General features: G+C 34.0%; 1 protein-coding gene across 2 annotated transcripts in view; it reads left to right on the top strand.

Moving 5' to 3' along the window:
* The window catches only part of LOC106468506 (potassium voltage-gated channel protein Shal-like), an 86,734-nt gene extending 78,868 nt beyond the window's left edge, over positions 1-7,866 (top strand). The window contains exon 5 of one of the 2 annotated variants that reach the window (XM_013928936.2): positions 1,714-7,866. In XM_013928936.2, the coding sequence (XP_013784390.1) occupies positions 1,714-2,013 (300 nt within the window). In that variant the 3' untranslated portion in view covers positions 2,014-7,866. Of the gene's footprint in view, positions 1-1,710 lie in introns of both variants that reach the window. The other variant, XM_022396845.1, reaches the window with a different exon arrangement.
* Positions 7,867-14,237: the final 6,371 nt, after the last annotated feature.

Here is a 14,237-nt window from a genome sequence, read left to right as displayed (position 1 = left end):
CAGTGATAGACTAGAAGGCAGCTAATCAACACCGCCCACCGCTAATTCTTTTACCAACGAATTAACCGTCGCATTACAACGCCCCCAACGCTAAAAAGGCGAGCTTGTTCGGCGTGACGCGGATTCGAACCCGCGACCCTTAAATTGGGAAACGAGCGCCCTACCCACCATCCCATGTCAGACATAACTTTTATGTACCATGAAAATACAAATTGGCTTTAAACAATTATATGTTTAATTCTACTAGTTGATCGAATCGTTTCGGTATTTTATTTACATGCACAGTCTCATAATCTGTTTACAAACAAATTGGCGAGCAAATTCAAATTACAATGTATGAATTTCACATATAACAGTTTTTTAGCATAAGTAATCCGCAGTTTGTTTGTGATGTTTCATAATTCTAACTCCAAATGAACGAAAACCTTTACACAGGATAATGGTTCATCTACACACAAATAATATTAACGTTAGGGATAACGATCCAGAGATTTTTGGACTTCAAAATAGGAAGACAGAAGCTGAAGTAACCTAATTACAAATGCTTAGAAACTATTTATTCAAAGGCAGCGAAGAAATGTTTGAGAGTTGGTAGTAAAAAAAAAAGATATTTTTCCATATTTAGTAAATTAAAAAACATATTTTATTGTGTTTTCTTGGAATTACTTGGTTTCTTCCAAAATTATTACTTTTAAGACATAATAACAATACATTTAATTCATTTTTTGTTTAGAAATAAGTGATTGTTTTCTTATTAAATGTTTGTAGTAATAAATACGAAATGTTTCTCGTATAGATAATTTTGTACGCTTTGTTTCAGTGCGTTTAAGACTATCTATAAAAATAAAAGAAATGTAACATTAAATTATATCAAACTTAAATATAATTACTCCCTCGGTGGTTATAATCGTGCAGTATCGCTTAACATAACCAACAGATAAAGTTTTCCAATGGTCGTGTTTCAGAGTATGTATTAAAATCAATTCACAAAACCGTAAACTGTGTATTGTGATTTCTTCCCGAGTAGTGTTACTTGCTACAGGAACTTTCTGGTTCGTGGTAGTAGTTACATTACCTCTTTCTTGGAATGTCAAGAGACACTGAAAAACTTTCTGCGTTACACGTATCAATTTGACAAATTTGTTGCTGTTTGCTTTTTACGAATAACATGAACAAGGAGAAAATATTTCTTCCCTTGTTTTATTAAATCTAGTTTATCAGAGACTTCATTATTTCATACATAGTGCTATACTATCATAAAATCGGGTTCATTCAAAGTATTCTTTACGGACAAGTGTTCATGAGTATTACCAGGTGGCCACCCTCCTTCACTATTCGTATATTTACATGCTGGGATACATTTACTGCCGGGGATATCCAAAGACCATTTATTTCAACTCTGAACGAAAAGAGAGAGAGAGAAATATTATTTTCTCAAATCAACATTTTATATCATATTTTAAGATCCTTGATCGAGATGTCCGATCAAATTTTAGTTGGTAACACAAAATTATTGGCATAAAAATGTTGATTGTTATCCAATTTATATAAATCTTAATATTATTATTGTTACAAGTGTTTAGAAAGATGTCATGGTCTTGTACATATAGATTGTTATTTGAAGTATTCTCACCTATCATATTTAGAACAGCTGTCTGTATTTTAAGTTTAACATTCGCTTAAAACAGAATCTGACTATTTTCTCGACAGCAGCACAAGGAAATTGCAACCACGGAACAAGAGGAAGAATTAAATGACATTCAAGTTCGAATGTCCAATAGAACGCCCACTTCCGCTGACCATCGCCAACACCATGTTGTCTCCATGTCTCGTTCTAGTCTCAACAATCCTACTCCTCTGGTTACAACAGTAAATACACCGCCAGGTGGTGGAAGTAACGTCACCACAACAGTTATTGCAATGCCAACAGAAAATTCTAACTTAGGTGCAGGACTCATGTATGCTGAAACACACCCATCTCAAGAACCCGTGGTGCGTATATCAGCACTCTAACGTGAAGTGGTTCTATAGACCTTACAAACAATTATTGTATCTCGATGATTGACTGAACTGTCTCCATACTTCCAATACGTTGCAGGTCAGAGCGGTAGGTGTCCACATTGTGATTCAGGTGTAAATTATGGTTGTGATAATTAGGTTTCAGGACTGTTAGTCGTCTCACGTGCTATTTAACTTATAGTAAGCAAGATAGGGAAAATATCGGAAAGAGCATTTGCGAGGAATGACGAAAGTTAAGCTGTACTTTTTATATAGCATGAAAAGTTGACCTAATTTAATGTATTACAGATGAGACAACTAAGTGTGTGATCCAGATATCTGATCAAATATCTATTGCAAAGTTAATAAAAATTCTATAAACCAGTTGCAATTTTAAGGCAGCTATTTATATTTTTTGCATGATAAAAAATCGGTATTCAAAATGTAACGATACCACTGACAATAGTTGGAAAGCACACACTTGCTGTAGAATATGAAACCAACGAGTCAGAATGGTTATCTAAAAATAACCTTTGTGTATAATTCTCTGCATACTGTTTCAAACTCTGTTTATGTTATATAGGATTTCAATTATGACCCCTCACCCACATGGTGCTCTGCCTTCCTGTGTACATATGTACACAGATAGTGTATGTTGTGGTGGAACAATTGCGTTTTATCTGATTAGTGAATAGATTGGATCTCATTATAACTTGAATCTGTTTGAAGATATGTGATATGCTGAAAACCCAGAATTGAGGCTGCTAACAGTATATGGTTTTATAAAGGATTTTAGGCTTGACCAATTAGGTTGTATGTCATTAAAACAGAATGTAAGGTATTGATCCACAAAACCTTAGGTCTTAGAAAATTGAGTCATTTTTGAGCTAGTGTAGATTAAAAATGTCTCAAAAAGAATAACGTATTAAAATGCAGATATTTTGACATGTGAATGAAGCAAGATTCTTCTTAGTGTACAATAGCACCAAACCCATCTAAGGCTTCCTTCTAAAACAAAGTAATTTACTTAATGACTAGAACTTTTATAATACAACCGTTGTATATTTTCCAGGTACAATGAGTAACTTCATTCCTGTTTACATGGCAGGATGGTGAAAAATCTAGCTTACAGAAGTTCGTGTAAAATAAAGATCAAAAGTTAGCCTTTTAAACAATAGAGTTAATGTTTTCACAAATCGCCATGCTTAAAGATAGGTTAGTACAATTGTACTTGGGAAATATTAAAATACTAAACTTTTCAAGGTTCAAATAGTTGGAGTTGCGCATGACTGTGTAGCATGAATTTATACTTTTAACGGTAGGAAATTAGTGGTTGTTCCAACTTTTGAAAGGTATTGAATTCCAAATATATTCGATATCTTATATTAGTGAGACATAGTAAACCTTACTACAATTAAAATATAAGAAAACGAAACATTAGTTGTAAGTCTATCATATTAAATTATGAGTTATACAAGTGATCCTTTTTCCTGAAGAACGTATGTGTATTTATCTTACCTCAAAATAATGGCTTCTTTTGAGGGTCTCCAGTAAGAATGTATAGAAACTCTTCGCATTGGATATTCCTTTGATTCATGTCGCTTTATCTTTCCTTAATAAAATGTGTCATATTTTTCCAAACTTACTAATAATACATTTGACGTCGCCATCGAGCATTTAAACGCTTTGTGCTGAATTTTACATTTTTACGATGTTTATCCTTTCTCTCTGTTTGCCTTGAATGGTGTTCTTGTTTGAAATCATATTTAATGAGTGCCAAATATGTGTAAGCTTCTTTTGAAATCCTTACACCATTTTAGACAATCTCTTAGATACGATTCTCTGCTTCTATAGCATCTTTTGATAACTCAATATTAATGTTTCAAGAGATATCTGTGACAACCTTATAGCCAAGTCTGACCTAGATATTTCTAGATACACCGACTACTAGAATTTTCTAATAGTTTTTGTGGTAAAACATGTAAGTTTCTTTTTTTCTTATTTGACCTATCTTTAGAATTATTCATGAATAATTCATAAAATTTTATTAAAAGAACTTTCAATTGTTTAAGAAAATCTGTCCATCGTAGAAACTAATATTTATCCTAATACTCATTGACAAGATATTATTACTTTTTTGGTAAATAAACAAACGATAAAATATGCCCTTAGCATAATAAATTGAATACTCAATAACATTAACTACCTAGAAGGGCAAATTATATAACAATTTCAATATTACGTCAAACTGAGAAACTCAACTTTAAATAAAAAGAGTGAACTTAGGTCAATGGAAGTTACAACTGTTGTAGAGAACGGCTCTTTTGTGGGTTTATACGCTTACATTTAACCTCTTTTGTTGCCTAGTAACCAACGGAACTTTTTTTTTTTAGCGCACTGAAAAGCTTATCTACTTACTAAGGAATCTAACCAACTTACATAAAGCCAAAATAATCACATCACGTGTTCTTGGTCGAGTTAAAACTGGAATGTTGACCAACATCTCATTTTAGAGCAGCCATTTTCATGGAAGAGGAACTGACATGTCAAAAGTTAATATGCCCTTAGGGATAAAAACCAAAGGGGTTAAATACAACTGCAGTGTTAACCAATATCTCTTCTAGATCAGACATTTTGACGGATAAGGGAACTAACAGAGTAAAGGTCACTATGCTCTTAGGGGCAAATAAAAGGGGTTAAAGGTAGTGCGTCGACAAATACTATAATAAAATAATAATTATGCGAATGTTTTAAGGAAGCCAAGCGTTAAAAGGTAAAGCTAATTTTGAATTTTGTTATATAAACATTAAGAATATGTATATATATAGCTGTTGCTTATTTTCAGCAATAAGATGAATAATTCATATAGATGCAGTTAGCAATCCCAGGCCTGAACAATCTTCACGTATTATAATAATACCTGAAGGCTGACATATGGTCGCTCAACTGTGCAGTTACACGTTTGTCAAGTACTTTATCCCTGCCAGATTCTTAAAATTGTGAAAAATAGTGCTCAAAATGTTATGGATTGAATCTTCTACATCATAGTATAATAGTAAATTAAAACAGCGGAAAAAAAACCCTTCCTTTTTGTCAAAATAAGATATGCATTATATTTGTTGTTTTTTTTCTGTCTTCTTTTTGTACTCTTGTTATATGTGAGTTACTATGGTAAGCAAAGTTGCATTCAATAAAAACACTCTGTGACTACGTGATTTCACAACTACATGCTGCAATGAATGTACATATCGGTAACATGGCTCAGTTTAAACATGTTTCATACCTAGCGTCTCAGATTGGCCATAGAAGAAATAGACAGTGTAAATTGATTTTATGGAAATGAAACATTTTTCTGTTTCATAATCATGTTTGTTAAGCTCGTACAGACGTAACCAATTAAGGGACGCTCGTAATGTCTAGCTCGTAACGCACATGAGCATTATTCTCGCAAGCAAAAACAAATGCCAGTAACATCTTATAACATTTGACGAAAGTCAGTTGAAACTAACATAAAACAAAAAAGTGCGATATCAAGAAACATTTTCTGTGTACCTGTTAAATTTACACAGTATCTTAACTTTTTATCCCATTAAACGGTGTACAGTAGAACACTAAAATCAACATTATTCAACCATATACACAGAGTACAGTAAAACACTAAAAGCAACACTATTCAAAAGACTAAACAGTGCACGGTAAAACAATAAAATAACACTATTCAACCTACTAAACAGTACACAGTAGAACATGAAAAGCAACGCTATTCAACCGATTAAATAGTGGACAGTAACACACTAAAATCAACATTATTCAACAAGTTAAAGAGAGTACAGTAAAACACCAAAAGCAACACTATTCAACACTTTTTTTTTTGTAATGGCAGGCGGGACTTTGAGTTTTCACTACACACTGATTAAAATATTTAATTTAATGTAATTATATTTTAGTCCAAAAACAACAACTTGCTGCTTCCAAATGAATAACCTACTTTCGACTAATATCTATTTTGGTAGAAAAAACTAGAAGAGGTATTTATATTTTGACAGAAATTTAAAAAGCGATGTTTATACTGAAGCACCTCTTCTAAGAAGGCCATATGAGGTTAAATAGAAGATTTCACAGTACTTATTACGTATTATGAAAGCCAAAATGGGTCACAATCACGAAAAATAATGAATGAAATAAAAAGTATTAAGAACCAAAAATAGCCGCATATTTGACCGAATATATATATAGATATAAAATCATTAAATTTGAAAGCAAGTTACTTTTTACAAACATCATTATATATGCGCGTTTGACATCTCATAGGTCAGTTGTTGTTGTGTTTTGTTTTCCTGAAGAAAGTTGGTATATAGATACGTCTCTAACGTTTCGAAGTTTTCAAATCTTTATTCATAATTCTAGTGAGCGCAAGAACGCTTTGCGTTAATTTGATAAAACAAGTACAACAGATTCCAGCAAGTAAACTACACTGTGAGAAGAATCTCTAATATATATATATATTATACGGAACTTTATTTCTTTAAGAGACAGTACCCAGATATCTGTCCTTGATAATATTTCTAGGAAACAAAATGGGTTTTCGTTGTTGACATCTTTAGTAGTTTTACAATATTTTCATACGAATCCGAAATAAAAGAAGAAACTTATTCCACACACAAAATAGTATTTTTTATTTGCGATCAAAACATTCTAGTTAGATAACATGCACATTTTGTGGTACATTGACGTAATGATGACTAGCAAATGCGGTTCTTTGTTCTTTTATCTTTCAGTAAAATCAATCAAAATTAATTGCATGAACTCATATTTTCAAAAACTATCGTGACCTCAATACAAGAAACAATGGGACTTGTAGGGGGAAAATAATTATAAATTCTCTGTAGGCTGAAAATCGCATATTCAGTAAATTTTCATTATATTTACTTTCTATGTTTATAGCTTTCACTGTAGAATGACGACAGTGTAAAACTATTATTACACCTTTCCAATCTAACGTTATAAAGTCGAGGTACAGTTAATAAAACTGACACTTTAAACAACACGCTTTTCATAACCTAAAAAAAGCAGTTATTTTAAAATTTCAAGTTCTAATAATAACATTTTATTATTCTTCATTTGAAAGACCCGAGCCCTTAAATTTAGTTGGTTTCTATTCAACTATTCTTACTTTTCTATGTAAACAAAAAACTAACAGCAACCTGATTAATCTAAGCTTTTAGAGCCTTTTCCTAAAAAACGAAACACTTTACTCGTTATAACAAAAATCACTGAAAGGAATAAGGACCGTCTATGTCCGGCACAGAGCAGGAGTATTTATAGAAGCGACTCCTCCTCCTCCTTACGAATAAAAACAATACTATAAATACCGCTTATGTCAGGTTTAATCTTAACATTTTAAATTATTCCTAGTTACATACATACGCATATCCATACTACTGTACTGTGTGAATACGAGCACCTTATTATACAGTTTCTCATATACAATATAAACTTTTAAATGCGTGGATAGAGATTCTTGCCTAAACAACCAAAACATGAGCGAAATATGGTGTGCCTCAATATATAATTGTATTTTTTAAAATGCTGGTGCAAGAGCTTTTCGTAAAGGCCAATCTGGGACGAGCTTTTTTTTTCTTTCTCTCTCTCCCACTCACAAGTGACAGCTCATTATAAGATAATGGGTTTAGTTGTGCTAGCAGTTCTGTAATTGTTGATTAAGTTTGTTTGTCTCTGTGCTCTTAAAACTAATTTTTTTATTTATATATATATATATATATATATTTGTTCTGAAAACTGTACAAATTCCAGTTTCACTGTAATTTCAAAGCTGTTGCCAATAAAATGTTAAGACTGACAATCACATCTGGGGCTCATTGTTGTTCTATGAATTGAATGAGAAATCAGGTCACTGTGTTACTTGTAATCGTGGGAAACATTTATATTGTTTAGATCATATTTATAAACAAGTCATTGTGTCATTCCTATTGTTAGGATCACGTTTAAAGACAGGTCACTGTGTCTCTTATAACAATAAAAACATTTCTACTGCTGAAATCAGATTTAGATATAGATTACTGTACTATTTTTAACAATAAAACATTTCTACTGCTGAAATCAGATTTAGATATAGATTACTGTACTATTTTTAACAATAAAACATTTCTACTGCTGAAATCAGATTTAGATATAGATTACTGTACTATTTTTAACAATAAAACATTTCTACTGCTGAAATCAGATTTAGATATAGATTACTGTACTATTTTTAACAAAACATTTCTACTGCTGAAATCAGATTTAGATATAGATTACTGTACTATTTTTAACAATAAAACATTTCTACTGCTGAAATCAGATTTAGATACAGATAGATTACTGTACTACTTATAACAATAAAGTCACTGTGATACAGGTATCCTCGTTTCACGAAAGGGGTTCTTGGAGAACGTAGCGCACAACGAAAAAACGTAAATCGAAAACGCTTTTCCCATTATTTTAAAAGTAAAAAATTAGAGGTTGCATTCCTGACACAACATTTTTGGCCACACTAACTTGACATTTCTGCGCGAGATGCTTGGGTAGAGAGATCTTACAGCGGAGGCTTCTGGGACGCGGCTCAATGGAATGTTGTGCTGTTTGAAATTTCGCCCAAAGTACTCTACTGAACTCGAATTACGTAGTGGCGAAAAATAGTTTAGTAACTAAAGGTATTTCAATATAACAGAGAAAAATAGCTTTTTTAGTTATTTAAATTTCGTAATAGTGAAAAATTGTTTTATAACGACCAAACTTTTCTTACAACTTCTACGTAAGTTTTCGTTATTGCGAAAAATCTGTTCCACAATAATGATAAATGACACTATATCTCATAAATATATGTGTATGTGTATTAGAGACGGTATACTTACAGTACGACGAACTGAATCGCACGTGTTTGTTCTGAAGTGTTGTGATGCAAAAGACAAACGCAACCAGATCACTGATAAGTTTAGATCAATCTCAAGATTCATAAAACGTTTATCTTTAGCCTACCAAAGAAGTGTGTGACAAGATTTCTCTAGATTTAACACAGAAAACTGCTGTACTGATAAGGACACTGGAAACATGACAGAGCTTATTTTTCTATACAGTCATTCACTAGAGCGATGAGATAGAATAGTTTGTTTGTTTAAGCACAAAACGAAACTATGGGCTATCTATGCTGGGCCCATCGCATTACAATCCCTCAATCTTGAGACTTGGCCACGAATGGGCAAGAGGTACAAGATTACAATAAAACATAACCTACTTTACAAGAAACACATTCATTTTGTGTTCCGACACTAAACGCCCTATACCTAAATTATTCAACACCTAAACTATCGGTGAAAGGGATTACTGATGAAAATTATATGAAGTTAGATGAATCAATACCTAAACTTCTTCTAGCAGAGATTACTGATGAACATTAAATCAAGCTACAGAGACCAGTACCTAAACTTCTTCTAGCAGAGATTACTGATGAACATTGAATCAAGCTACAGAGACCAGTACCTAAACTTCTTCTAGCAGAGATTACTGATGAACATTGAATCAAGCTACAGAGACCAATACCTAAACTTCTTCTAGCAGAGATTGCTGATGAATATTGAATCAAGCTACAGAAACTAATACCTAAACTTCTTCTAGCAGAGATTGCTGATGAATATTGAATCAAGCTACAGAAACCAATATCTAAACTTCTTTTAGCAGAGATTACTGATGAATATTGAATCAAGCTACAGAGATCAATACCTAAACTTCTTCTAGCAGAGATTGCTGATGAATATTGAATCAAGCTACAGAAACCAATATCTAAATTGCTTGAGAAAAGATTACCAATGAAAGCTCTAAATGCCATCTTACCAATACATAAACTGGTTCTACCAGAAATTAACAATGGAGAATAAATAAAGTTACAGAGAACAACACCTAAACTGCTTGTGACACAGATTACTGATGAAACCTGACTTTGAATAGAATCATGGTCCACAAATAAACCCATTTCACGCACATCCTAGTTTACAGTTATTTTGATAGTATTGTTTGTTTTTGTTTTTGAATTTCGCGCAAAGCTACACGAGGGCTATCTACGCTAGTCGTCCCTAATTTAGCAGCGTAAGACTAGAGGAAAGGCAGCTAGTCATCACCACCCACCGCCAACTCTTGGGCTACTCTTTTACCAACGAATAGTGGGATTGACCGTCACATTATAACGCCCACACGGCTGAAAGGGCGAGCATGTTTGGTGGGACGGGGATTCGAACCCGCAGATTGCGAGTCGAGCGCCCTAACCACCTGGCCATGCCGGGGCCCTAACCGCCTGGCCATGCCGGGCTTTTGATAGTAAAATCGCACTTTATTTAGATAGATTACTTTTTTAAAGATTAATAAACAGCGACGAGTAAACGAGGAATACAACATACAGAAACGGTAGCCATATTTAGTATCAATAATGCAGAAATAATCACACCAAAGAGAAAGAACAAACATACTTAATCGGTGCAGTATAGAAGGAAACACATCAAAAAGAATCAGTAGCCATACTTGCTCTGTGTAATATGCAAAGAAATACTCCAAAAAGAAACAGTTGCCATACTTAGTTTGTGCAATATGCAAAGAAATACACCAAAAAGAAACAATAGCCATATTAATTAGTGCAATATGCAAGGAAACACTTCAAAAAGGTGCAGTAGCCATGTTCACTCTGTGTAATATGTTTTTTACGGTGTGGCTGACCATTTGGCCTATGGATGGTAGTATACTATGGTTCTGTCACTCCTGCTCGATACATCAAATTCTCACCTTTTACTTTCAAACGCCATTGACCATGTATGACAGTGTTTTCGTGGGTTTGTTTGAAGTTAAGCACAAAGCTACACAATGGGCTATCTGTGCTCTGCCCACCACGGGTATCGAAACCCGGTTTCTAGCGTTGTAAGTCCGCAGACATACCGCTGTGCCACCGTGGGGGGGGGGGGGCATTTTCGTGTGAGATGGAGCTCCTGTTTATTCAACCCCAGTCACAAAATAATGGCTTGAAGGTCAGGGTATTACCACTCCTGTGGTCTGGCCAGTCGCCGGATATGAATTTTATTGACTACTAGATGTGTTCCATCTTTGATCGTCCCTGTGAAGCCAAACATCCAACTTCTGGAGACAATCTCAGGAAAGTTCTTCTCCAGGTGTTGCAAAACTTAAATCCATTAAATACTAATGGTAAACTTGCATCCTTTGTTTTATGTTTGTTAATTTAATAAATCACATTCTTTATGAAGTGGGTATCTATTCACTTATTGATAGACTGTGCGCAAAGCAAGTTAGAGAAATTTGAATCACAAGTTAATTCCATATTTATAATATTACATTTTTATCTGGCTTCCACTAGCTTCCCATCGACATACGTGAGTAACAATGTTGTCTAGATCACGTAGCTAACAAAGAAAAAAAAAAATCTGACGTGTTGTATCTAACAAATGAAAATCATTAACTATTGACAAAAATCTGACATTTACCGCAATTTAAAGTCTTTGCAACCAAAATCTCGCAGTTACCTCAATCTAAACACTCTTCGTAACTAAAATCCCACAAGTCTTTGTAACCAAACTCTCGCAGTTACTTCAATCTAAACAGTCTTCGTAACCAAAATCTCATACATACAACAATGTAACAAGCCTTCGTAACCAAAATCTCAATTACTGCAATCCAAACAGTTTTCTTGACCAAAATCTCAGATTTACCACAATCTAAGCAGTTTTTGTAATAACCAAAATTTTACATTTACTACTATATAACAAGCCTTCGTAACCAAAATCTCAATTACTCCAATACAAACAGCTTTCTTGACCAAAATCTCAGATTTACCACAATCTAAGCAGTTTTTGTAATAACCAAAATATTACATTTACTACTATGTAACAAGCCTTCGTAACCAAAATCTCACATTTACCGCAAGCTAAACAGTCTTCTTAACCAAATATTACATTTACTACTATGTAACAAGCCTTCGTAACCAAAATCTTGCATTGACCGCAATCTACACATTCTTCGTAACCAAAATCTCGCAGTTACCGCAATTTAAAATACTCTGCACTCGCTAACGACGCCCGAGGTACGACATGCTGCAGCTGGTCCTGGTGCTCTAATTTAGTCCAAATAATCTTTTGTTTTTCAATGATATTAAGTACAATAGATATCTATTTTTTGAGAACACTAAAGCCCTGATCTAAACACATATTTATGACGTGAGTTTATGAATATTGTGCGTAGAAAACGCCTGTTACATACTCTTTCCAAAAGCGATCAATTTTCAATAGCATCACACCACCTAAATACGAAACACCAAACAATGTGAAAATGTTGTTCTTATACAATTCTTTCCACCACGACTTCATATGGACTGTGGTTATCATGTGTCTTACTGATTTACATATTCAAAATCGTTTTACTAGAAGGTTCTCAACCATCTGTAATTTCATAAAAGTAGACAATTTTCAAGAAAAACCAATATAACCCAAACCATCTATCTCAGTGGCCGGACCTTTCATTAATGGGGAAAAGAAAAATTAGGAAAGCTTCTGAAAAATAAATGTTAAAGTTTGTGTCAGAATTTTTTAAATATCAGTGTTCAAATAAAATAAGTTAACATATTATGTTAACAGAACATGCTAAACATGGATTTTCATTGCATTCAGGCCCCCCAGTGGCACAGCGGTATGTCTCCGGACTTATACTGCTAGAAACCGGGTTTCGATACCCGTGGTGGGCAGAGCACAGACAGCCCATTGTGTAGCTTTGTGCTTAATTACAAACAAACGATCGTTGCATTCAGATGACCCCTACCAAAGTAACAATCCGAAAAAGAATATATAAATATATATTCAATATGTACAGCATCCTTTCACGTTTTACTTAGACTCTTAATTTACTCTCACCAATAGAATCCTTGTATACTTCCAGACTGTTACATGATATAGGTATGAAGTTCCCAGAAGAGTAGAAAATCCGTTTATAAAAAAAATGAATACAAAGCTAAATCAAAAGCAAAATTCATTGAAAGATTGAAACCACGACTGTCTGTTTCATTTTTGCTGGATATTTCTTTTTTATAAACTACTGTAAATACACAATTAATAATACAGAAGGATGAAATATTACCAATGTACAATGTTCTAGTACGTGGTATTAATTACTTTACTAACCAAAAAGTCTTAGGACGGAGTTCTAGTTCTGTTATTCCAAAGTTTTGTTAAATACTTGCAATTAGAAGCTTGTATAATCTGATCTTAAATCTAAAAAACTATTTTGTGGCGTTTAACGAAGTTCCAACATTTTAATATTAAACGTAAAACCTTTAGCATCACTAACTTACCGGGTTCGAATCCCGTCACACCAAACATGTTCGCCCTTTCAGCCGTGGGGGCGGTCAATCCCACTATTCGTTGGCGGTGAGTGGTGATGACTAGCTGCCTTCCATCTAGTCTTACACTGTTAAATTAGGGACGGCTAGCGCAGATAGCCCTCGTGTAGCTTTGCGCGAAATTCAAAATAAACAAACAAACACTAACTTACACGATCTCTCCCCTTTCCCCGGAGGCAGACACTATAGGAAAACAATCTTACTTTATTTTATTTTACCTTTATCTCATAATGGAATCGGAATTCTCAACCTAAATGGTCAGGTCCCTTGAGTTCAAGTGCAGCCATCCAAAATTTGGAACTATTTACCAGAGGATGGCAACAGTGAACAGTACATGCCATCATAAAAAATTTGTCTGGCTCTTTGAACCAAATAACAGGATTCACTGTCACTTATCTTTAAGCGCCCACAGCTGAAAGTGCGGAATGTTCAGTGGCATCATGGCTCGAACCTTCGGCCTTGTGGCCTGCAGCCCGGCGCGTTAACCAATAAGCCACGACAGGTCCGTCATCAGAACGACTTGGAAACACTTTCCTACGAATACAGTCTCTTTAGATGGTCAGTGATCCAGTTGAATTACTGTTATTTAGCTGTCTTTCAAAGATTGCTACAGGTGGAAATTCCGTCAGTTAGAGTGCTACAATACCTTGTGAAAATACAACAAAACGTGAAAATATATAACCAACAGCTAGATAATAAAAAATGCTGATCACTTGAAGTTATTTACAATGTGTAAATTAAAATTACCAAAAAATGTTATCTTTCTGAATGATCATCAACAGATATCTCATTATAT

Source organism: Limulus polyphemus, unplaced genomic scaffold, assembly GCF_000517525.1.
Source record: "Limulus polyphemus unplaced genomic scaffold, Limulus_polyphemus-2.1.2 Scaffold3031, whole genome shotgun sequence".
In the NCBI taxonomy this organism is placed as follows: Eukaryota; Metazoa; Arthropoda; class Merostomata; order Xiphosura; family Limulidae; genus Limulus; species Limulus polyphemus.
The sequence above is the reverse complement of the archived record's forward strand: the minus strand, read 5'-3'. Positions and strand labels throughout refer to the sequence as shown.